Source organism: Accipiter gentilis, chromosome 26 (genome assembly GCF_929443795.1).
Source record: "Accipiter gentilis chromosome 26, bAccGen1.1, whole genome shotgun sequence".
NCBI classification, from domain to species: domain Eukaryota; kingdom Metazoa; phylum Chordata; class Aves; order Accipitriformes; family Accipitridae; genus Astur; species Astur gentilis.
Window position 1 is genome coordinate 14,215,721 of NC_064905.1, and position 23,677 is coordinate 14,239,397.

General features: G+C 45.5%; 2 protein-coding genes across 2 annotated transcripts in view; one reads left to right on the forward strand and one right to left on the reverse strand.

Moving 5' to 3' along the window:
* Positions 1–2,972: 2,972 nt before the first annotated feature.
* Positions 2,973–23,677, reverse strand: part of CYFIP2 (cytoplasmic FMR1 interacting protein 2) — a 52,684-nt gene continuing 31,979 nt past the window's right edge. The window contains exons 24-31 of the mRNA XM_049829517.1: positions 15,052–15,195; positions 13,391–13,481; positions 12,603–12,733; positions 9,400–9,472; positions 8,792–8,886; positions 4,569–4,807; positions 3,906–4,053; positions 2,973–3,350 (exon numbers count right to left, since the gene is read on the reverse strand). Of these exons, the coding sequence (XP_049685474.1) occupies positions 3,183–3,350; positions 3,906–4,053; positions 4,569–4,807; positions 8,792–8,886; positions 9,400–9,472; positions 12,603–12,733; positions 13,391–13,481; positions 15,052–15,195 (1,089 nt within the window). The 3' untranslated portion in view covers positions 2,973–3,182. The remainder of the gene's footprint in view (positions 3,351–3,905; positions 4,054–4,568; positions 4,808–8,791; positions 8,887–9,399; positions 9,473–12,602; positions 12,734–13,390; positions 13,482–15,051; positions 15,196–23,677) is intronic.
* Positions 21,284–23,229, forward strand: FNDC9 (fibronectin type III domain containing 9). Its single transcript, XM_049829516.1, has 2 exons — positions 21,284–21,474; positions 22,464–23,229. Exons 1-2 carry the CDS (start codon positions 21,314–21,316, stop codon positions 23,131–23,133), a joined length of 831 nt encoding a protein of 276 aa, XP_049685473.1. The 5' UTR covers positions 21,284–21,313; the 3' UTR covers positions 23,134–23,229.

Genomic DNA, 23,677 nt, shown 5'->3' on the forward strand with positions numbered 1-23,677 from the left:
TTTGCAGACTACTTCAGAGTAAGCAGGAAAATGTAGGTAAAAAAGCAAGCCCATAGTCTTTGGACTTAAAGTATCCAGACATGGGTCCACATCTCCCTAGGAAAAAAAATAGGGATCTGCAGATTGTAAAGGGCATAAAACTATAGGATTAGAGTTTATCTGCAAGGAAGACACCCAAACTTGGCAGAAAGTCTGCAAGCATGGAGAATATGCCTGACCCCGTGGCAATCTGTTACTGTTTAGCCCTACTGTTACAAATTTGCTCCTTATTTCTATTAACAATTATGACATTAAAAAAAGGATAGGAAGAAAAAAACCTCCATTTTCATGGAGTTCTTTAAAGACCTAAGCCTGGACCTCTTTCTCATACACAGTCAAGGAGGGTTAGAGAACTGAAGCTAAAGAGTATTTGCATCCTTTAGATAATAAAAGGACAATACCATCAAATCACAGAAATTAAGATCATAAGATTATTCCTAGCTGATATCTCATACTACTTGAGCAACAAGGCAAAACATCTGCATACACTCTACAGTCAAAAATACTTTACATTTTGTGCATGCACTTTGGACATTTTGCTCAAAACATTTAATCCCTCGAAATCCAAAGGGATTTTACTTTTTTGCCAGCAGATCTGAGGGCAAAAAATATACTTCATCTACCTGTTCTTTCAAGTACATGCATGATATTCATGTTTAGGTAAAATATCTCATGACTGACTCCAGACCTAAACAGTTGAAAATGGGCATTTAAATTCACCTTACTACATCCTATTTTGTCTAGGTAGCTGAGACTGGGCTGTGTGGTACAGTTCATCCTTTTGTAGTAACTTCTTGCTCATGCTGGTTTCTGAGAAGACTCCAACATCCCATACCATGTCAGATGCAGTAGGACATTTAATTTGTGCTGTGCCCAGAGGTGGCTCTGAGAGCCAGACAGGGACTTGTGCCACTTTTTCAGCAACACTTTCATAGCAAAATAACAAGCACTTACTATTTAGGTCAGGAAAAATAGGATCTTGGTTGGATCTATCTTCCTCGTATCTTGTTTTCCACAAAAAATAAAGTGCTTGATTCTCCTCTTCCTTTTAAAAATATATATCTGTAGATACCCTTGCTCCAGTAGTGTAGAAGTGTTGGAAAACAATGGAAAGCCAGAACTGACATCCTTAGTGGAAGAGTAAATAGAGAGCAAGAGCCCTGCAGCATCGAGTCCCAAATGCTCTTCTGCTGCTCTTCCTCATGACACGGAGGAAACAACTCTCCTTGGTGGGCTGGGTCCTTCCCTGCCACTCAAAGATTTCAGCCAGACTTCCTGAGGTTTCATTTTACTTTCAATTACTGTGCTGCACGATTTCCTCCCTGCAGTTCAAATGTCTGTCTCGGTAATTAAAGGAAACTCAAGGTGTGAAAATGTCCAGCAGTTTTCACGTGTGGGGTATTTATTGATAATCAAGGGAGTAGGTGGTGAGTGTCTGGGAGAACAAATTTATCCCACCCAGCAAGATTTCCTCTTGCTAATAGTAGTGTGCTGGCTGTTGTTTCCTAAGACAAAATACTCCAGCTGAGACATTTCTGCTAATTAATTATATGTTCCCTCTGAGAGAATAAATGCCCAGGCTCTGCCTTTTTAACATCTGTAATAGCATGCAGTTTACAAGGCATGATGAAATGCATGAAAGGAATATATATTATCACATCTGTATACCGTAACAGCAATTACCTGCTGTGACCTGGCTAAAGCTGAGAAATTAAAATATTGCCAGTGATGAGGCTAGCATCATTTTCTCTTGGAGCATGTGGTTTGATCTCCTTTAAATTCAAGCACAAGCTTTTGTATCACTTCAATGATACTACTGAGGGGAAGCAGGGAAGACCATGAGTTATGAAATCCTTGAAGTTCCTGCTGAATTTGTTCTCAGTGTCCAGGGATCTTAGATTAGCTGAGTGAGAAAGAGACTCCAGTGTTCCCTCTGAATACCTTTAAACTTGGAAAAGTCTGGGTATTTTTTAATGCTTATCCTGTATTTTACCTCTTCTAAACAATCACATCATTTTGGAGTGATGGGAAGTTTCCTAAACCCTGCTGATAGTCACCATTCTCTGAAGAAAGGTATTTGGTTGCTGTGCCACTAGGAATTTGTCTATAAACAAGGGAAAATAGCATCCCAGAACATACACAAATTACACACCCCAGCTCGCATCCTTGGCCGAAGATCAAAGATCACGTATGTTCAAGGTAACTACACCTGCGTCCTGTCAGGACCAGTGATTATTTCCACCCAAATTAATATGTTCAAGAGCACATTCACATGAATGCAGCCTCTTCCGTAGTCCGTAAGAAATCTTGTTTAGTCCTTGGAAGATGTGTCTTTGGGGGAGAACCCTTTGCATTAAAATAAGTGGATGTCCCATAGCAGGGAAAAAGCCAGGCCATTTTTCCTTTCCCCAGCTCTCTGAAGTGCTGAGGAGTTATTTGGCGACTACATCATCGCTATTCTGAAACCCACGTGCCAAAGCTCCCTTTAACAGATGCTAGAAAGGCCGACGATGTGGCAGAGAGCACGAAGCTAGCCCCACAGCCTGGGGCATGCAGCCATCCAAGACCAGCCCGGCACGGCTCCTCTGCACCCATCGCTTGATCCTCAGGGTGCTGCCACAGGTGACATCCTGCCTTCATCCCTTCTTCCCCTCAAAGAGTGAATCAGGGGCTTGTCTTCAGACCTTCCTGCTCCGTGGCTGGTGGCACATGTCATTGGGGGTGTTGATTTGCCCCATTGCTTCTGCGGTGGGAGTGGGCTCCTGGCGCTGTGGAAGCGTGGAGCTCTTCCACCAGGACCCCCGCGTTTGGGACTGCAATATGGCTTCAGAGTGATGTGTTCGATTGGAGGAATCACAGGGAAAAACCGGACCACTTCATGGAAGAAAAGTACATTTTGCACCCCCCCCACCCCCCCCCGCGCCCCCCCCCAAGTCAGAAAGCTACAAGTAAAACCGATCACAGGGATGGTACAGAAGAACATGCACTCAAACAGGGCTGGATGGGAAGGTGCATCCTCGTGTGTAGTAGGCATACCCAGTCTTACTTTGTTGCCAGGTCTCATGCCGTCGAGTTTAGCCCTCCCAGCTGTTCTGGGTTCAGTCCCTTCTCCCTTCCCAACCTGTGCAGGGTCAACGTCCACACTAGCAGGTGGTGGCCAGCGACTGGTGGATTGGGGGCTGGAAGCAGCGTACGTGCTCCACCGTGGAACTGTCTGTTTCCACTGACTTCATGTACTTGTTCAGGATGGCAAAAATCTCGTTGTTCAGGATCTGGTACTTCCTGATCCTGTCAGCCATCTTCTTCAAGGGCTGGAGGGATGGTGAGGGAGAACAACAGTAAATGAAAAGAGTCATATCATCTGACCAGCTAGAAAGTACCAGTACCTTTGCCCTGCTGCTGGAAACCTCTGCTAAAGCAAAGCAGCTATAACACGTTACAGTTCCACTTAGCACCTCCCAGGGACCAGTGACTCACTTCATTATAGGGTTTGATGAGTCAAGACAGAACATTAACAAGGTCAGTAAGTGGCCTTAAGTTAACGGTTCTAAAGTCTAGACTCCCACCTGCTTATTGATAAAGCCACTGAGATCACAGGAGGGTTGCTGGAAATAACAGCTTCTCAGCTCCAGCTTCCCAACCCCAGGAAGAATGGAAAAGCTTTGGGAGAAAAAATATTCGATTGCCAAGCCAATTAGAACCTTGGCCTCTCTGCTGAGACTGCAGATGGAAATTTCACAGCAAGTGTGTCCAGTTTGAATAAGGTTAACACCAGGCATGGTTGTAATTTATGAATTTGGACAAAGCAAGATAGAAAACAGAAGTGTGCTGGTTCAGGTCCTTTGGGACCTCACCCTTCAACTTACCACGTTCTTTATGATTTCATCCTTCCCGTCCTGCCTCTGCACCTTCAGCAGGTGGTAGCAGAAGTCAAAGAGGTCGAAGCGCCGTTGCTGTCCAAGGAGAACAATGATAGAGCAACCTGCCCAGTTCAGACCATCTCCAAAGCACTGCCTGGAAGGAGGACAGGGTGATGGGGTAGGGAGAGATGACAGGATAGAGTTAGGTAAGTGGAGTCCTACCATGGCACCAGGAACTTTCCTTGGCGAATTCCTAGGGAAATCAGATTTGGTCCTACTCCTAGAGAGTGGGAATACATCTAGAGAAAATGAACTCAGAAGGAGATTTGTAGAATTACACCAGGGCCGGGCTGTGCAGGGTGTGTCACAGGGTAAGATGGATGAGGACCTAGCCTCTGACTTGGGTTGCTGGCCCATCTACCCATCTCCTTCTACATGTCACCTTGGGCACGTCCCTTTACATTGCTCTTTTCCCCAGCTCTTCAGAGAGAAAGCTCTCTGGGATCTCTTTATGTCCGTGCACAACAAAGCCCTTTCATCAAGGAGCCACATTCCCCTCTACCTCTAGACTGGCTGAGGCTGTCGCTGCAGCTGAGGACATCCCAGCGCTTGCCAACCCCGCTAGCTCACGAGTGGCACTAAGGGCAGAGCCAGCCGACGGACACTCACTCTGCAGTGAACTCGTTGGTGCCCACGGGGATGCAGTACACAAACTGCATGGCACTCCAGAGCCGGTGAAACTCCACACACTCGTCCACGTGCATGACCCCATTTGTCGGGGGTGGCCCTCGCCAGATCGGGTCCTGCAGGTAGCTCCTAATTCGCGTCAGGATCACCTCGAACATGGACAGCCCGCAGCATAACCGCTCCTTGGTCAGCAAGTCACCCTCCCGGGCAATGGCTATTTGCTGAGGAGGAGGACAACCAAAGAAACAGAAGTGACAATGTAATACAGACGGACCCTCTCGCTGGACTTAATGCTTCCCGCTCTCCCTGGCCCTTTCAAAGTTAACACACATCCCATGCAACGTCCAACCTTACCTCTGACGGCTGGTCCTGTGGCACTCTCCACCCGAGAATAGTCATCCCTCAAACGGAAGAAGACTTAATATTGTGCTCAATTAAATTTCACCAACCTAAGTATCTTTTGAAATAACTATGTACGTCAGAAAACGAAAGTTGAAGGCAAAGCTCTGATCAGAAATACTGATCCTTAATTCTGCTAGCATGCTGTTCTCTTATATTAGTGTTACTCAGCGTTGCTGGATTTAATTTCATGATTTCTGCAGATTATGAAAATAAACCAGGAGAGAACAGGGACATTTTGCTTCCCAGGACATTGCCATCATCTCTTTAAAATGCAGATAGCCTATGGCTTGCTTGATTTCTGTTGTAGTTCGGATTAAAAAGCTCTGAGGAAGATGAGAAGCCACCAGAACCTTAATACTGGAAAACCTGTGGTTTATAAGAAAGTCAAATCCTATTTTTTCCAGATGTGGAAGGTTTACATGTGTGGAGAATTTCTGTGACATTCCCACTCAGATTTACATATACAAATATGGAATGGCTCCATTGAATGGAGTTCATTTGGCTTTTACACTAGAGGAAAATTAAGAGAATTTACTTCATTTCAGCCCCATTGCTCCTCCAGAGGAAGAAAAAAGGGGGATTTTAAATACGCAAGCAGGCCCTCCCCCTGGCATGGGACCACTGACCCCACTGAGCTCCCTGAGTGGGGCTGGGGTGCAAGCATGGAGTTTGCTTGCTGCCCTGATATCCTCTCAGCTGCCCCATTTCTTTCCATTTCCAGCGGCATTACTGACTTCTCTTTGCAGCGCTGCCAAAAATAACATGGGAAATGTGAGCCGAGTGCTGTTAGAGTCGTGCCCGTGGCTGTGGGAAGTGCTGGCTCTGCCGTGCTCACGCGGCTGCCACGGCACCCTGGCCCCACAGGCAGAGCCTTTTACCCCTCTCACCACTTTGGGAGAGGCATGCGGAGCAAGCGTGACCTTTACTGACGCCCTGCCTATCCCAGAGGACTTCCCGGAGCTTTAAGTAGTTTCTAAGCATTTGCTCTATTTCCAGCTGTCCCTGTAACACCTATAAAACCATCATCCCAATCAGAATCACGATGGGGGCTCAGCATCTCATACAACGGGCAGGCATGTGTCCTGGCCAGACATTAAGAACATCAATTATGCTTGGTTTACTTGGGTCGTATTTATTCCACTGCAAAAAAAAAAAAAAAAAAAGAATGTGCCTGGACATCCCCTTTCCTGACTATTAGTTTATGCTGGCAGTAACCTGAAGCATTTTTAGTTTGGTGGCTATTGAAATTAGAAGCGTTACCATTCCTGCTTGTGCCACAATTTCAAGGACGTTCTGGGAACCTCGGATCAATTAATGTTCAACTAATAGCAAATATCAAGGGAAAGCTGTATTGCTGAGCAGAGGCCAGATTGGATTTGGAATCCCTACATCTGCTAAACACAGGAATATACCACTGGTTTCATGGCATGCACTTGCATATGTTTGCTTAGCAAGTAAAGATTTATTTTATCCAGCTTCTTTTTATGGCTAAAGGCTGTACACTTTCTCTCCCCTCACCTGCTCCAGGCTCTTACGGGTACAGATTAGTATCTGCACACACTAGTCCATGATGGCAAAATGGGGACACAGTGGAAGTCAAGCCATTTCAAATATAAATTAAGTGTTAGCATTACTGTTTGCTAAGATATAGTGATAGAACAGGTACTTTTGAGAACAAACTAGTCCAATGAACTTAGTATACTGTTTCTGAAGAAATCTTAATCTAGAAAGCGATGTATCTGGCTTTCAAAGGATGTAGTGCCACTCAGTTATACACATTCACAGATAGAATTTGATTCTAAAATTCATCCTATAAGACCACTCTTTGATACAGGACTACTACTGTTGGGTAGATAACTAACATGGTGAAGGCAGCTGGAGAGCTATTAGTCTTGTGGCCAGATCTGCCTCACAGTCTGAGGTCCCACTGATTTCTAAGATCAGGAGAGGAAAGGTACTCTTGAGATAAATTGTCAAAGGATGTCACTGTGCTGGTTCAACTATTCCCTCTGTCTTCAAAAGGAAAGGCTCCCATTACTTCTAGTGAAAAAATCAGACTGACCAAGCACTTCTGAAAATCCTTTACTAAATACTCCTATGATCAGCATTAAAAGGGAGACGATTCCTTTAATGAACCGCTTTGACCCCCCTGGTTCTTTATGAATCACCTATAAAACAGCTGCTTCTGGATTCCCAATGTAAAACAATTATTTACGACAATCACCAACAGTTTTCCCATCATTGCACAAATCCAGTTGTGCTGTATCTCTTTACAGCTTGTTAATTGGCAAGCTTGCAAGAACCATACCCAAAGCCTGCAGAGACTGATAGATCCCCACTAACTACAGCAGCCTGTGGCTCAGCCCCTTCACAGCATGTAATTATATGAAATGCATCGGGTCACCCTTAGGGAGAGGCATCTAGCAGGCAACTTCTGATGAGATTCTGGACAACTGCTAAAAGGCACTTATGCATTCTGCAGGAAAAAAACTGTACGGCCTGTGTCCAAAACTGCATTTCCAAAATGCATGTCCAAAACTGCGTAAGGAGCAAGCTTAGAAGTCATGGAGGCACCTATAGAAAGTGACTCTTGTGTTCATTTACATCTGAGCTCAAAAAAGATCTGGTACTCAACTGTACCTGTGTGATGAATATGGGACCAGTTTACAGAAAAATTAATTTTTAGTGGGACATGAAATACCTTTTGTTTTCATCACCATCATAACTATGGCAGGGATAAGCAACAAGTGGACTCTAATAGCAGATTTCAATGATGATTTTGCATGGAAAGAAGGAGAGATAGAAAGACCAACACAAAGACACAAAAACACAGAGGTGAATTCTTTTTCTCGAGTGTCTCCTTTAAAAGGAAGTCAATGGGAAATGAGAGAAGTGTCTACAAAGTAAGACAAAACCTCAGTTATCCAGCCAATTTCTGTGTTTCATATGGTTTCCAATGAAGCAAAGTTCAAAATGTCCTTGATCCATCAGAAAAACAGGAAAAAAATCAACTTTCTGCCTGCCATAGATCTGTCTCCTTGTATAACTGACTGTTCGTTCCATTCCCTTGGCAGTACATTACAGAAAAAGGGTGTTGATTCATTTAATACTTCGAATGATTTTTATCCCATCAACCCCAGTAAGCAGGCAGTGGAAGTTTGACTATTGATATCAATGGAGCTCAAATTTTGCCCATTACATTGATCAATCTACAGAGACATTTTTAACAGTACTCAATTTCTGCACAAGAGATCTTTTCCAAGCTGAGACCCACCTCAAGAAGACACTTAAATGGAGCTGTAATTTTAAGCATGTGCTGAAGCTCTAAGCATGTGCTAGGAGGGAAACCATTCTCAGATGTATTCTTTGATAGGGATGAGCTTAAAAATGGACCACACTGCAGCCCTAAAATGGGATCCCCAAAAGTGATGGCAATTGATTAAGTCAGGGACAGCCCTGCAACGTTTCCCCTCAAACCACCCCATTAATTCTCCATCTTTTTAAAATGGAGAAGAAGAATTTTTCAGAGTTGTTCTTATTCAGAGCTGGCTTCTAGCATGCTTGCCTTACAGGTCCCCACCAGCTCTCCAGACTGGAGACAGCAACACACCATCTCTGGACCCGCTCACAAATTTCCCTTCAAAGTGTCTGCTAGGGCAAGGAGTCTGATTTTCTTGTCTGACTGATGTTTTGGCAAAAAAAAAAAAAATCAAAAAAAATAGGATCACTTTCCCAAGGCCAAAGAGGCCATCTGGGGACTGCTATGAATTTTCAACAGCCATCCCTTTCAATGAAATCCTTACCTGTGGAGTGCCCAGCCTCTCTATTAAGGGAACCAGGTGAAGTGGGGCATACTTGGCTTCGAGACGCTTCATGCGCACCTCCAAGCGTTCTCCTTCTGTCAAGCGAGCAGCAAACAGTGAAATGAGAGGAGGAAGTGGAGACCCGCAATTTCCGCTGAGTTTGCTCAGAGCTGCCCCCCAGCAACCATCCAACGAGACTTTGGATCAGTGAGCCAAACCGACAGCAAATGAGGGAACCAGTGATGCAGAGAAGGGAGGGATGTGCGATTGCAGTCTCAGCAGCAGCTTAATCACACATGTCCAAAAGCATGTCCCTGTTACTGATCACTCCTGTTGAGATGGACATTTCATGCTGTCATTCTCCAAAGAGGCTGTGAAACGGCTTTAAAACCTTAAGGGAACCCCCAAACTGACTAAGATTTCAGTCTGTAACTAAGCTACAGAAAATGCACCCTTGGTATTTGTTTCCACCTGGCTTTTGGCTGTATCCACTTATCTATTTCGAGGGGGAAGCAGGGCCAGAACTAATCCTCAGCAGAAATGAGAGAGAAACAGCTTCTGGGCAGAGACCTCTGAGTCTGTCCACTGCTTCCCTCTCAGCTTCTTACCTTTGATGTAGACCCTGGGCAAAATATTTTGGAAGGGAGCAGCATGCAGCAAATCACAAACTTCTTCCTGGGACTGAGGCAGGAAGAAAGAAAGATAAAGTAAGTTAAAAAATACCTATAGGGGTTGAGTGTATGGCTCAGGGGCCTGGGCAACACTACAACAATTCACATCTATGGCACCTATTCAAATCCAACCCAGCTCAGTAGTAAGTCCAATATTTTGAAGCTAACGCAACTAAAACTGGCAGACAGACCTCTCAACTTAAGCCAGGAAGTTTCCTTAACTCAAATAAGTTACTTCCTGCCTGTACAAGGCCAGAGCTATATATTTATTTACTGTCCCACTTACTAGCACTGCCTGTAAGAGGGGATTAAGAATATGGAGGTTTCAGTTTCATCTTACCCTGATGGCTTCCTGCTGTTTATTTTTACAGAGAGTGCCCAGGTGGAAATTACCCTTTGGCTTAGTTATTTTAGGATGTATGTGTAAAATATACTGATGCATGGCTCTCTTGCAAATAGGTACATAATACATTGGTCTGAAATTATTTGGTTGTTCATATGGTGCTCTCAGCTGGGGCTATCGGACCAGAATCTCAGTGCTATAGGCACCAGGGAGAATAATACAGAAGTCCAGAGAGGAATAACATCATGAGATGCCACCTGAGAGAATGCATGCCAATGCACTTGAGAAAAAATAATCCCAAACACAGATGCACAAGGAGGAGAAGCCTAGAAATAGGCAGGCGGAGACTGAGGAGCGATGGCTGACAATACATTGTATACAAAAGTCTGCAATGGGCAACAGCAGCAAGGAAACCAAAGCTGTTTAACACAGAGGCATTGCGTCACAACAAGGCATTAATTTGCTCCTACAAAAGTCTAGTTCTAGGACATGCTTTCTGTTCTGAGCTTATCGTGGAGATTTAGACACACTTGAAAGCAGGTCATGACAGCACAGCAAAAGATACTTGGGGGCCAGATGGAATGACTCGGCTGGGTGTGTTTGGGATGCACGGGTGGATAGCCCACCTTCCAGCCAAGAGGGAGAGGACAGTGTAGCATGGAGCTGCAGGAGGCTGTACTGGCGCATGGATGCTGGGATGAGAGCAAGTTTGTGGGAGTGCAGTTTGTGACACAGTGCTGGAGGGACAGGAACAGCCCGGGGTCCCTCCGTGGGCAGAGAGATGCTGATGCTAACGGAGTGTGCCTGTCACCTTGGTTATTTTGTTTGCAAAACACTACTCGTTCCTAGACGAGCATTCTTTCACTGCTGTTTCCCTCTGATAAAGAGAGTATTTTCACCATTTGCAGCCTGCATTCACCTGATATCTGTCCCCAAATTAGTCATGTTCTTAACAGATCTCCTCCCCAAGGCCCATTACCTGAAAGTAAGAATTCTGCTTAGAGATTGAGTCCCAAGCAACCCCTCATTCCTCAAATTTAAACAATAAAAAGGGAGTAGAATGGAGCAGACTGTGCGTCTTCACTAGGGCGGTCTCTGCCAGCAAATACCACCAGCCTTAGATCATTCTGACAGCTATGAAGATAACTGCACTGTAAAAGCAATTGCTCCTGCTGCATAAGAGCTCCATTAGAGGGAAAATCTTGTTACATGATGGCTCTATGCATCTGACATCTTCCAGTGAGTGAGAACCAGTGCCCACTGCGTGCAAAATGGCTTTATAGTCTGAATCTATGTCTGCGTGAAAAAACAGGATCAGAGAGGGAGAGACTTTGGCTGGCATGGAAAGCGGGCAGATGTGGACTTTGATGGGCAGCCTTCCTAAAGGGACCCCCAAATTCTCACTGTCTTCTTTTCTTTATTTTCTGCTATTCTAAAATGCCAGTATACTGCTGATATATAGCTCCTGGGACTGGAGGAACATTTTTGCATTGAAATGAAGGATTTCTAAAAGAAATCACCATGTGTCCCTTAAGTGTCCATTTAAAGATGGGACAGAAAAGGCAAGTGCAGTACATCCAGCATAAAATCCAACACTGAGAGCAGCAGAAAGCAGTGACAAAGCCACAAAAGGAACAGAAACTGCCAGGATATAGTTGGCCATTCTATAAAATAAAGCCAAGCTGCTAGGTGATATACACCTCTCTAGTTTTCTTAATCTTACGCAACTACTGCTCACTCAATGTGTTTGATACACCATATCAGGAACTAAAAATCTCTCTCTCAGGGGTTAAAATGCAAAGGCAAGGGCAGAAATATCCATTTTGAGGACATGGCAGAGATTTTCAGTTTTTCCTGTGCTCTATGGTTGGATAAAACTTGGAATGTTTGAACTTCCTTCTGGTTTTGCTCTAAACAAAACTTTTTGGCTTTGCTTGCAAATCCCATCTTATGCTAGGAAAGTCTTTCTGAAATATTTCTGGAAAAATTGCAACAAACCTGCCAAAACCATTATGACATGAAATACACATTTTTAATGTAAAATTGTATTGTTGAACACTCCTCAGTTGGCTCTAGGCCAAACTATGAGATGAATTCATGAAGAAAAAAATTTATTGTGTGAAAAACTAGGAGGTAAGAAGATGTGTGGCACTCAGCCATAGCCTTTGCCCCATACCAGAAAGGGCATCGCATGAGCAGAGAGGCTGAGAGACTTGTGCACGTGCAAAACCACTTGTGCAGGGGGCAATAACTAAGTTGTCACTCCAGTTACATTTTCAGTGAAGTCATAGGAAATATATCAACAGCTCTTCTGAGATTTTCTTCCTGCTGGATTGCTTTATCCCTATTACCTTTAGAATCAATCAGGTTTTTTTCACTGCACTGACACCCCAAAAGAGCAGAGGGCTCAAATCTGCTTCTCACTGTACAAACTTGTACATAAAAAAGTACTGATCCCTGCCCCAGAAAGCTTACAATCTAGAAATAAGCTCCAGTTGGTTTTATTTCTGAGAAGGATGAACAAGGGGTAGCTTTGGGTCCAAGAATTAAATCTAGATCTTCCAGTATTCAGATTCTCCTTCAGCAATCCCAGATGTCAGTGACCAAGCGCCAATGCACGCCATCCCCATGGACATGCCCACAGACCCCAATAACACAGCCCCAGAGAGACCCTGAGCACACGAGAAGCTGGAAAGTAATATTTCCCAAACTCTTCTGCTGAAGAACCCATTTCCACTTATACTCTTGAGCTGGCAATTTCAAGTACGATCTGTTGGTGCAGGGGGTTTTGCCTTACCAAAGCCTGCTCGATAAGAAGGCAGAAGAGAATGGCATTGCCCACTTCTCTGAGGCTCTGGAACACATCGGTCTTCAGCTCTGCATACTCAATGATGTCCTTCAGCTGATGGTGGAAAAACTCCAGGATTCCTTAAAAACAAGGAGGACAGTCAGAAAAGCGAGAGTAGAATCACCCTCTGATAACTTGGACAAAACGACAATCAGTGATTGTAAGTAAATGGATAGACGGAGACTGGCATTGGGGAGAACTAGCATGCAGTGTCTCATCCTATTTTCAGTAACTCTTGGGAAATAGGGAGTAATTCATATGAAGTCCTTGGATTTCCTCATCAGAGGAAAAAAGATTCAACACTCTAGTGAACGTCTTGGTGCTGGCTCATGTATACCAGCCAGAGTTTCCCCATCCAGCTCAACAGCAGACTGCAGTCATGATGCAAAAAATCTCTGCATCAACTAAGCAGAGCTTTTGAAAAATATCAGTGAACCCACAATAACAAAAGCTTACAAAATCCTGAAAACAAAACAGAAGCTAACAGAAGACATTCCCTTATCAGCCATCTGTGTGCTCGAAGGGAAATTTCCAACAGGAGATTTCCTGGAAAAGTTTCCTATATGAGTTGCAGCATCAATAGCAAAGCAGTTGAAAGCGTGTCTCAGCAAGCCTGGCTGCATGTTGCACTGGCATGTCAGGTGCCAAACCTCATTTAATTACTAGCGTGTGCCTGAGTAATTGCTGTACCAACACGTGGGCGAGCTCTTGCTCAAGCATCTATCTGTAGCACCCACCTGGAGAGCCATATTCATGTCTCGGCAAGCGGCATATCTTGGGCATTACTTCAATCAGAGTCTTCACGTACTGCAGGATGGTGCCTTGGAGCTGTCAGAGACAAAGGGAGGTTAACGACGGCTTCTCCTGGTATTGGTTTTGAAAGAGGATGGCTGTGGATGGGTCCACATCCGACAGCACAGGATGAAACTTTAGCTGGAGTCTAAGAACAACTTACTTAATTTGGATTTCACTCAAATATAAAATTCAGCCCAAGTGTATGGAGTTAAGAGTGCTTTTACAGCTTCCTCCCAAATAACAAATCACAGCTGCATGGATTTTCGACTTCAAAATACAGCTTACCGTGTTTGCATTGTTTGTGGCTGAAATCCAAACAAGGCTCAGTCTTAGATCCAGCTGGACTTGTGCTCCTAACCCAAAAAGCATTTCACTAGAGCTGCTAAAGGAGTCATTCTCCAGCACAGGAAATGCTCCTTCCACCTGAGGAATGATCACTAGATACTCAGAGTTTAAAAAAGAATTTACATGCATGTAGAACAAGTTTCTGCAGATCTGATGTTTTGAACTAATATGGACAAGAGCAAAGTCTATTTCTTAGTTAAAGTGCTTGCTGTAATTTGGAGTTATACAGCTGCATCCTGTAGATACAATATACAGGATTATGCACTAAACACTATTTAGCCAAACATAAAATCTTTGTTCTGAATGCTGTCTGATCTTGCACACCAGGTGCAGCATTTTCAACTAAGTGACACAAATGACATCTCCAGTAAGTATGGTGCTTTACAGTAGGGAACTGGACATACGCTTGAGATTTTCAGTTTTACATTGCTTTGTTAGACAAGTTCAAAATGAGGTCATTGTAGTCAAAACAGAATTTAAATATTTATAATGAATGAAAATCATCTTTCCAGTAAAGCAGGGGTTTTAGTAGAAAAGCATGACCTGAAAAATTATACATTTTTGCACACTCCTTCCTCCCTTCTTAATGCTCGGTATTAATACCCTTAGGGAGCACATGGGATCATTTCCCTGCAGACTTCACATTTCTCTTCTGAAAAAGAAGAGAGAACTAGAAAGCAGATAGGGCTGTTGGCAGCCTGGCTTCAGAATACCTGACAGAAATGGACAGTATGGCTTGAACAAGGACTCACCTATAGTAGGAATTTTCCTATAAAGACTCAAAAAGTTGGTTTCATCAGTTTTGCTGCCTGCTCTCTACCTTCCTGCAGCTCTCCAGGGGTATCACAAGGCAGTGAGACAGAGTGCTCCTGTGCTATCGCTGAGCACGAGCATGTGTCTTGGAGGTCTCCCGGACTGCAGCACAGGCAGCGCTGAGGGACCGTGAGTGCCATGTCCCACTCGATTACTTCCCAGTGGCTTTTAGCAAAGCAGCATGCCAACCCCACCACCCCCAGATGCAGGTAGCTGATCACAGTTAACAAGATGGTGGAAACACTCCCATCACCCCACAGGAATCAGGGGGATTCCTCAAAACCAGTGAAAATCAGACCGTTAATACAAGTGTTTCAGTGTGGATCAAGGGACGTGAAGGTGCCCAGCTGTGAACGCTCTGAACGCAAAGCCCAGGCTGACTGTCCAACCTGCACCTCTCAAGGCATCGAGGTTTCTCCATCGCCAGGGTTAGGCTCAGAATTACCAGACTCTTGACGATCTTCAACAGCTCTTCCATGACCACCGCGATGCCTTGATAGCCAAGAAGCCTGCAGATAGTCTTGAAATGAGGTGGCCCCACAAAATTGCGGTAGGAGCTATAGATGTGACTGTAGGCAATGTTGAGAGGCTGAGAAATTAGAAGCACAGTGACAGTTAGACAGGAGCATTTACCAGACCTGTAAGTAATTCTCTTATCACAGTATTATGTTCCATCACTTCAAATAATTTTTAAGGAAGAGAAGGAAAAATAATAATACCCATGAAAATTTCCATTTCTTCTACTTCTTGTGGCAAAGAGGAGATTGCTTTTCTTCCTACATAGTCAGATATATTCTAATCTCAACACATTGTCATGTCACAAGGTTTATTATCCTGCTATGTAGCAACACCACTTTCATTTCCAAGGTAATTTACTCTCCCATACATTCCCAGTCACGGATTTCAGGTCACTGGCCCTTTGCCTCTTCAAACCCAAATTCTTCTCTACTAAAATGAAAAGCATTCTCTACAGGTAACTGGACAGATTTTTTTCTATGGGCACTTGCTTTAAATGAGGCTTATTAAGAAAAGTAGGAACTGCAGTATCTGAGCTTAAGGGCAGTTGGAAGAGACACAGAAAAGATCCTTTTTGCATCCTGCAAAGCTCTACACCCGTCTCTGTACTTAACAAACATCCCCACGGGACTGTAAAAAGGGCAAGAATCTAACCCTGGTCTAGAAAGAATAGTACCCAGGGCTCTGGCCCCCCAAAATTTTTAGCAGCAGGAAACAGAAAGTGATTTCCAGGAATGTACTTTATCTGTAATCTTGGAAATGTGGAAATTGCTGCAATGTTTTATCACTGGAACATTTATAGGATCCATTTGGTGTGAAGGAAACAGAAGTAGGGGGAATTAATTCATTTGCGTGATCTGCAAAAACATACTGAAAATGTGATTTAGCACGCTTGGCTCCAGCTCTGCAATAGAAGTGTTGGCATCATGACTCAGCCCAGCAGAGAAGGGCTGCAGTCTCTCCCCCACGACATCTATAACCGCAGCCCCAGTAAACAGCAAAAAAGCACACACTTGAAAAGATTCTGGCACGTAGTGCCCCTTCCAGCAAAACACAGATAAAGGCCTGGCTCACGCTTACCAAAAGATCTTTCTTAAACAAGGATAAGAAAACAAATTAAACTGTATCCCAAAGGCACTGTGCAAGGCTGACTTCACTTCTCGTGTGGATGCTGCATACTAGAGGCACACTGCATCCTCATGCAGCAGGGAGCTTCCTTCCCTGCAGATATTGCAGACCCCACTCTACAGGGATTCCCTTCCCTGCCAGTAATGGAGCCAAGGGAGCAGAGGGACCAATGCCTTGAAGAACTTAGGGTGAAAGGGAGCAAGTGCTGAAGCAGTAGAACAGGATAAAATGTTGTCTATCCTCCAACACTGCTGCTCCCAGCAATTGCAATACAGCCAGCTGAAGGCTTCAGCTGTCCTTCAATTCTGACTCGCTTCCTTGAGATTTACTTTAACACTTCATTTGAGGTACTAATGAGTTACAAAGTGAAGTCGCTTGCTAAGAATTGGAAAAGTATTTTCTTTTGCTCTCAGATACAGAATTTCAGCGGACTGATGTACCAATCGTGCTTTCGTAGACTTGTCAGTTGCTTTAATCAATTAATTAATAGTCCCTCATTTTGTTGCAGCCCCACTGCTCTGGTCCAGCAGCTTATTGCCTACTACAATTCCTAGGTGCTCTTTGAAAGAGCCAGCAGAAAGAAGACACAGTTAGAACGTCCCCTACTTTCTGCAATATAATTTCACCACCTGGTCCTGGCAGCTGAAAAAACCTCTTAATACTATTATGTACAGAAAGGCTACCTTGGAGGCTCTGTAGTGTGTTTATTCACAACGGGTATGAACTTTCTCTCCCATCAAAACTAAAGAAAATGGTCCTCAGTAAGTATGGGCCAGAATTTAAAAATTATTCAGGCAGACAGAAGCCTACTTTCAAAGCTCCTTGGACGCTAACTCCTGGTAAGAGAACGGTGTTTGACCATCCTGCTTGCGCTTCTATCTGCATCCTTAGATAACCAAGTCTTTAAAAATCTATTTGGTAGAGACTGATCCAAAGCCACTAGATACGCACACTGACACACGTGAAAAACAGCAATAGTTTATGTTTTGAAAAGTGTGTCTGTTTAAACAGCAGGTGACGCCCAGTCTGGACCATTTGCCAAATGGCCAACACAATCACCCCAGAGAGAAGCCAGTAACCTGCCAGGGCCCCAGCCTGGCCACGCTCCCGCGGCGTTCTGTCGCTGTAGCTTTTGCAATGCATCATTCCAGCCCCGGGCATCCCCAGAAAGTGCGGTGCTGTGGGGGTGATCCGGGCAGCCCCGAGACAGCTCCTCGCACCTTCCTTCCACGCCTCCCCATAGGCTCCTTTACCCTGTTATTTCCCCACGGTTAGCACACCGGTGGATCGTCCAGACTAGTGGGGGGAAATAAATATCCCCATTTCAGTGGGCTCATGAATCCACACTCATTTCTGGAAGCCTCTTTGCTACTCCATGCCTAGGAGACAGGTCTTCTGTCTGCGCACGTGCCATGGTCCCCTGAGACGGGCTACCACTGGTACCCAGCTGTGGAGCAACTGGTCAGATTTTCCTCGTAAGAGGGCTGACATTTTGCTGTACAGGCAGCGAGTGGCCGGTGCTGCCGTGCAGCCGCCCACCTCACAGCACTCCCTCGCCTCTCAGCGGGATAATGGGGCTGGAGAGCAGCTTTCAAGCAGGCTTTTCCCTCAAGTGGGGGTCTCGGCAATAAGCTTGATTGGGAGAAGACACATTGTAGGATGTGCATTGGCTGCAGAAGAGCTGGATGATTCATCCCTGCCTGTCTGCAAGATGAGGTAGGTTCATCGAGCTCTCCGCAGAGCCGCACAGCGCACTAGCAGCAGACTTGTGTCTAATAATAATACTCTGCCAGCAATTAAAAATATAACTCCATTTAAGGGCGAGATACACAGCTTGGGGTAAAGACTGTAGGATGTAAAAAATGACACCAGTGGGTATTTTAAGACAAAACAGCTGAAGGTACAAGCTGGCTGCACAGCACGGCTCGCTCCCCCGCGCTGCGGTCGCTTCCACCTCCTCAGAGAGCCAGAGCAAAGCCCCGACCTCGCCACCTCTTGGGAGCAGCAGCTGCCGAAGACACCGCGGAGGTTTGCTCCACCTTTGGTTTGGGGCCAAACAGGCAGGTTTTGGCACCGGGAGGCTGGGAGTGCAGGCAGGCTGTGATGTGCACTGTGGGGTAGAATTCCTAGTGTCCCGCAGAGCCCAGGTGTCCCACCCTGCACCTAGGTCTCAGGGATAGCAATCCGTACTTGGGAGCATGTGGGGAAAACCCCCACGTTGCTTTGGGAGCTCAGGAGATTACTAGGGATGCTCTGGAGCAGATGAAGCAAAACAAAACCTAGTTGTCATTTCCATGTCTTTAAGCTTGTTTTTGGCCATCACCCAGACCTGTCTGAGCTCACCTGAGGGAAGGCGGGAAGAGTTTTATCCGATAAAATAGATCAGATAGAGAGATAATAGGCAGATAATACTGCCTGTGCCAGAATCCCCTTGGAAAAATGAAGAGCTAACAAAAGAGGAATATACTTAGAGACAAAAAAGGACTTGCACGCAGCCCAAGACTAGTCCAGGCTTCTAGCCAACCTAACTTCAGTGCGACAGTCGAGATGGTGTCTTAGAAAGTGAAAAACAATTCTGACCAGTATTGTCAGAGGAGGGTCTCTAAGTCAAACAGCCTGAATATGGCCTGGTTCCTTCCCTGCCACAAGCAACCTTCAGTCTCCCTATAAAGCTTTTACCATATTCAGCTGTATCAGCCAGTTGCTAAGACATTCATGCAAAAAAATTACATCTTCCCCAGCTGGGATGGACAGGACATGTACAATGCAGCAGGCATGTTTATATACTGTATTGAGACTGTGTCTGTGTATATTCTGTGTCTCAGAATAATGCCTCACTATACCAACTACTGATTTTCAGGAAATATATACACCGCTATTATTTACAACAAGCCAACGGCCACGGCAGGCCAGGTAGCACAGCCCACGCAGTTGGTTGGAGGGGATCAGCAGCCCCCGCTTCCAACACCTCCTGCAGCAACCACAGGTCCTTAACGCCTTTGTGTTGTTGCTGCAGACATGGCAGCAGAAAATAGAGCAGCTCCATCCCATTCACACACTGTAACTATTTTTACAAGCGCCAGCAGCATGCGCTGTCCTTCAGGTTACATCTGCCTGCACGCTTGTTAAAAAAGGAGGGGGGCAAATTCAACCAGGGAAAGGGAAATGGATTTCCAGTGAGTCTGGTGCGACCCTGGGCCCAGCAGTGCCAAGAAAAACAGAAGGACACATGAAAATACATAAAGGAAGCCCAATCTAAAGCATTTACAGTTCTAAGAAGTGGTGAATGAGCAGTAAGTAGTGGATTGCTGGTAATTTTGCAGCTTCTTTGTCGGAGACTTGGCAACCTGCTGTGTTTTGTAAGTGGCTGAATGACAGAAAATGGCTCGGTTTCTGCTGGCCACTGGAGCGCGCCTGCCGTTTGCATCCTATGATGAGGAGTGAGCGGTCCCAGGCAGGGCCACAGCTGGGTCCAGCTGCAGATATGGGGAACACCAGTGCAGGAGCGGTCCTGGCACTGACATGGCTTTGGCATCTTCTCATCCTGGGAAATGAGAATTTCAAGCTCATCACCAGTGTAAACTGGTGCAAGCTTGGTTTTGAGAGCAGGTAATACTAACACCACTGAAAGCTTTGCTGCGGTTTCCTTGGAGCTGGCGGTATTGATCATGGCATGCAGAAAGGTCAGCAGGACCTTTTGCTGGCCTAATACAACTATTTCTGTTTTCCTTGGTTTCCTCTCTTCCTGCTAACACATCTTATTTGTGAACAACTGGAATTTAATTTTGAAGCACCTGTGAACACTGATAAACTCAACAACCCAAATGCTGTAAGAAAGTCATTCTCTCATGAAAGCATTACCACCTTTTGTAATCCACCTTTCTGAGGCACAGATGTGTATCCTCAGGTTTCTCCCTGCAGGCAAGGATGTACTTTACTCACAGCATGGGACCAGCTAAGAGCTCTCCTTCCCCCTGCTCTTGTAAGGAGGACCAAGCCATGTAAAAGGCAGAAAGCCACCTGGGAGCACTTTCATTTCCATCACTGCCCATAATTATTTTCCTCTCTGCTCCCAGTTTTCAGCTCGCTGGCAGCTGCAGCTCACTCGCAGAGACAGAAGGGAATACAGATCTTGGAAGACAAACCCGAAACATCCACAACTGCAAAATGTAAATCAAAAGCAAGGGTCACACATATTCCCCAGGACTGTAATAGCCCCTCCTGATGCAGTTTGCATCATCTCATCACTGTTGATATTTAGAAGATCTTTGAAATGTTGAGAGCACCTTTCCAGTAACGACATGGAATGAGTAACTCCGGACCCAGAACCAACATTTCTTCTGGGAAAGTTCCTCTCTCGAACACATTTCGGCTTCAGAGAGCAGGGAGTCACTTGTTCAGAGCCTCTCCTTACCAGGCCCGGTGCCACGTCTGTCCCCTCCTGGCCACAGACTCCAGCTGCTCCCCAAAACACTGCTGGCACTGGCTTTGCGTCTCCCTCCTGCCCTCTCACCAGACTGACAGGGGACATGCCCGAGTTGTCTGTAAGGCAGAGGCATTCAAAGAAGAGCCTGTCTTAACCCCACAGGAGTTCAGCAGGGCATCGAGGTCTTTGAAAACCCAGTTCTGACTCCCATCACACACCTTAGAAAATATTAAAAAGCTAATGGACATTGCTGCAGCATCAGGGATGAAAATCTAGCTTTGCCTTAAATCAGTAGTTTAAATGTGCAAGAAATGATAGAATTAAAGACAAAACCCCTGAGTGCTAAACTATCAATGTGTACCGCAGGCCAGGATCCCGGATTTCATACCATGTGCCAACGTGTCTCTAACCCCAGACCCTGCTGGGGGGCAGTGATGATCTCGCTGGGGGACTGTGGATAGGGGGAAAAAAAGAAAACCCCAACCAACCCAAACAAGCCAGCAAACAAGACTACCTGACTTGTTTTTTTTCTCCTCGGGGAGACGTACTTCTCCCAGGCAGAAGCTTTTAGGGATAACATTCCCAAATTGCTCGAAGATGCCTGCCCATCCTTTCTTATTGGTTGCTATGGTGAGAGATGACGGAGCCCCAGATGGGTATAATACGAGGCAGCGCGCGGGGAAGGGATTTAGCAGAGGCAGGAGGAGAGGCGAGTGGTGGGAAGAGGGGAAGGCGCTGCCCGGCCGTGGCCACACTGCTCACCAGCACCGACTGGCCACTGCAGACCTGCCCGGGGAGGTAAGCGGCTGCCCGCAGCTCTGGGAGGGCTCAGCGATGGGCGCGTGTGCTGTTCGGCTCTTCGTGTAAGAATGGTTAAAACAGTCGTTAGGATGAGCTGAGTCTTGGGTGAATTAAAGCAAAGTTAGTTATAGCAAAAGAGAGAGGAAGAAAAGAAACTGGTTCTGTTGCACGTAGCTCTTGCTCAGAGCGCTCGGCCGGTTGGGAGGGAGAACCCTGCAACAAGGCTCAGCCAGCACTTTGGGGATCTAAGGGAGTGATGTACTGAAGTGATTTGTGGCTGTTGCTGTACAGTAATTTGTTAGTGCTCAGTGTCTTATCTTGGGGAGAGCTTTGTACTTATTATTCATTTATTTGTATTTCCCTAAAGGCATTTATTTTATATTTCACCAACCTTCAGATTTCACAGTTAAGATCCTAATATTACAGTGTGAGATGCTGCAGGAACAGAAAGAGTTTGTACCCTATTAAGCAACAAGTAAGGTACAGAAAATGCAGCAACAACTTAAACCAGTGAATTAATCATTATGCAGCTTTTTAAATGGCATTTAGGTGTAAAATCAAAGTATCTGTTGGCAACTTCACAAGGCAAGTTGGAGCTAGTTTAATGATCAGTTTATGTTAATCACACTCACAGTATCCTTTCTATTCCATGGGAAACAAAAAAGCTAAAAAACCTTCTATGTAGACAACTAGTCAGAAAGAAGACATTTTAAAAAAAACACTAACTAGAGCATAAAGTATGCCCTATGTCCTAGCTGTTTTTTTTAGTTATGAAGCAGGGTGATACAGTAGTCTGGGCTCCATCAGGATTAATCTTTTGTAATTTTAACCATTTAAGACCTAACATCTAATCTAAGCTAGCCAGGCATAGTCCTGAGTTCAATCTAAGGGCCAGTAAAGCTGGTGGAAAGATTTCACTGACGTTGGTGGCCTTTGAGCCTGTACATGAATCGGGAAACTCAGCCTCTCCCTGCATCTGGTTTCAGGGGCACGATGAACATCGAAGTGCACAACATCACTTACACCAGTGCCACCGTCTCCTGGGCTATGAACAACCCCTGTCCAGAGAACTACTACCATGTCATGTACCGCCCCAACTGGAACAGCATCTTCGCCGGCTATTTACGCCAAAACTTCCACCGCGAGGAACGAGTTCCTCACCCCCTCAGCTCCCTTGTCCTCCACCGACTCACGCCATCCACCATCTACGTCCTCTGCATCACGTGCAAGAACTCTTACCCCTCTGGCAACCACTGCACCACCTTCCACACTCTGGACAAAACCCCCCTGGTTTTCGGCAGCTCTAAGCATGAACCTACCACCTCCATGTGGATGGTGAGCAGCCTGCTGCTCCTCTGCTTCATTGCTCTCCTGGCCTACGGCTGCCTGCAGTTCTGGTCCGCACGCTGCCAGCGGGCTGCGAGGCTGAAGCATCCCGACACCAGCCCCGAAGAAGTGGGCGAAGGGAGCAGCTCACTGGAGAGGCCACTGAATGACGGACTGAGAGAGGAGCTTCTGGAAGTCCCCATGACCACTGTGCTAATGAGGAGCTCCAGTTTCAGGAGGGAGAGTCCGTATAGCTCCCCCCGCTGCTTTTTTTCCTATAAAACCAGCGACGATAAAAGGGCCATCTTGCCGCAGCACGGCCTTCAGTGAGAGCAAAATAAATGGAGACCCTGCTTAGAGGTTTAGTTCGTGCTGCTATTTCCCAGCTCTTGCCAACAGGACTGCCTGTGCGTCCATAGGGACTGTTTTTCCCAGGGTAGAACATGAGGTGGGGACGTTGCTCGCAGGGAGAAAGATTTTTGTCAAGTGACAAAAATATTCCCATTTGCTGAGGGTTTTTTCAAAAGAAACCAAGTCAGCTCTCTGGGAACGGCCACGCTTGGCTGACTGTAGTGTGATTAGCTAATCTGCATCAGTGCTGTAGGTTCACTTCAGAGCCATCAATCAACATGCACAAGAAATAAACTCCACTCAAGTAGTTTCACACTTGAGTGATCCTCCACTAGCATCACCCCCCAAGCCCTCATAACGTCTGTATAAACAGTCATCACAGCCTGACAAAAGCTTTTTGTCAGTATTAAGTAGTCTATATTTGCACATACAACTATTTTAGTAATTCCCATTTTGAACTAAAAATGGGACTTCTGAAATGGTACCTTCCTTGGGGAGGAGCACTGCTTTGGAGCTCCAACTT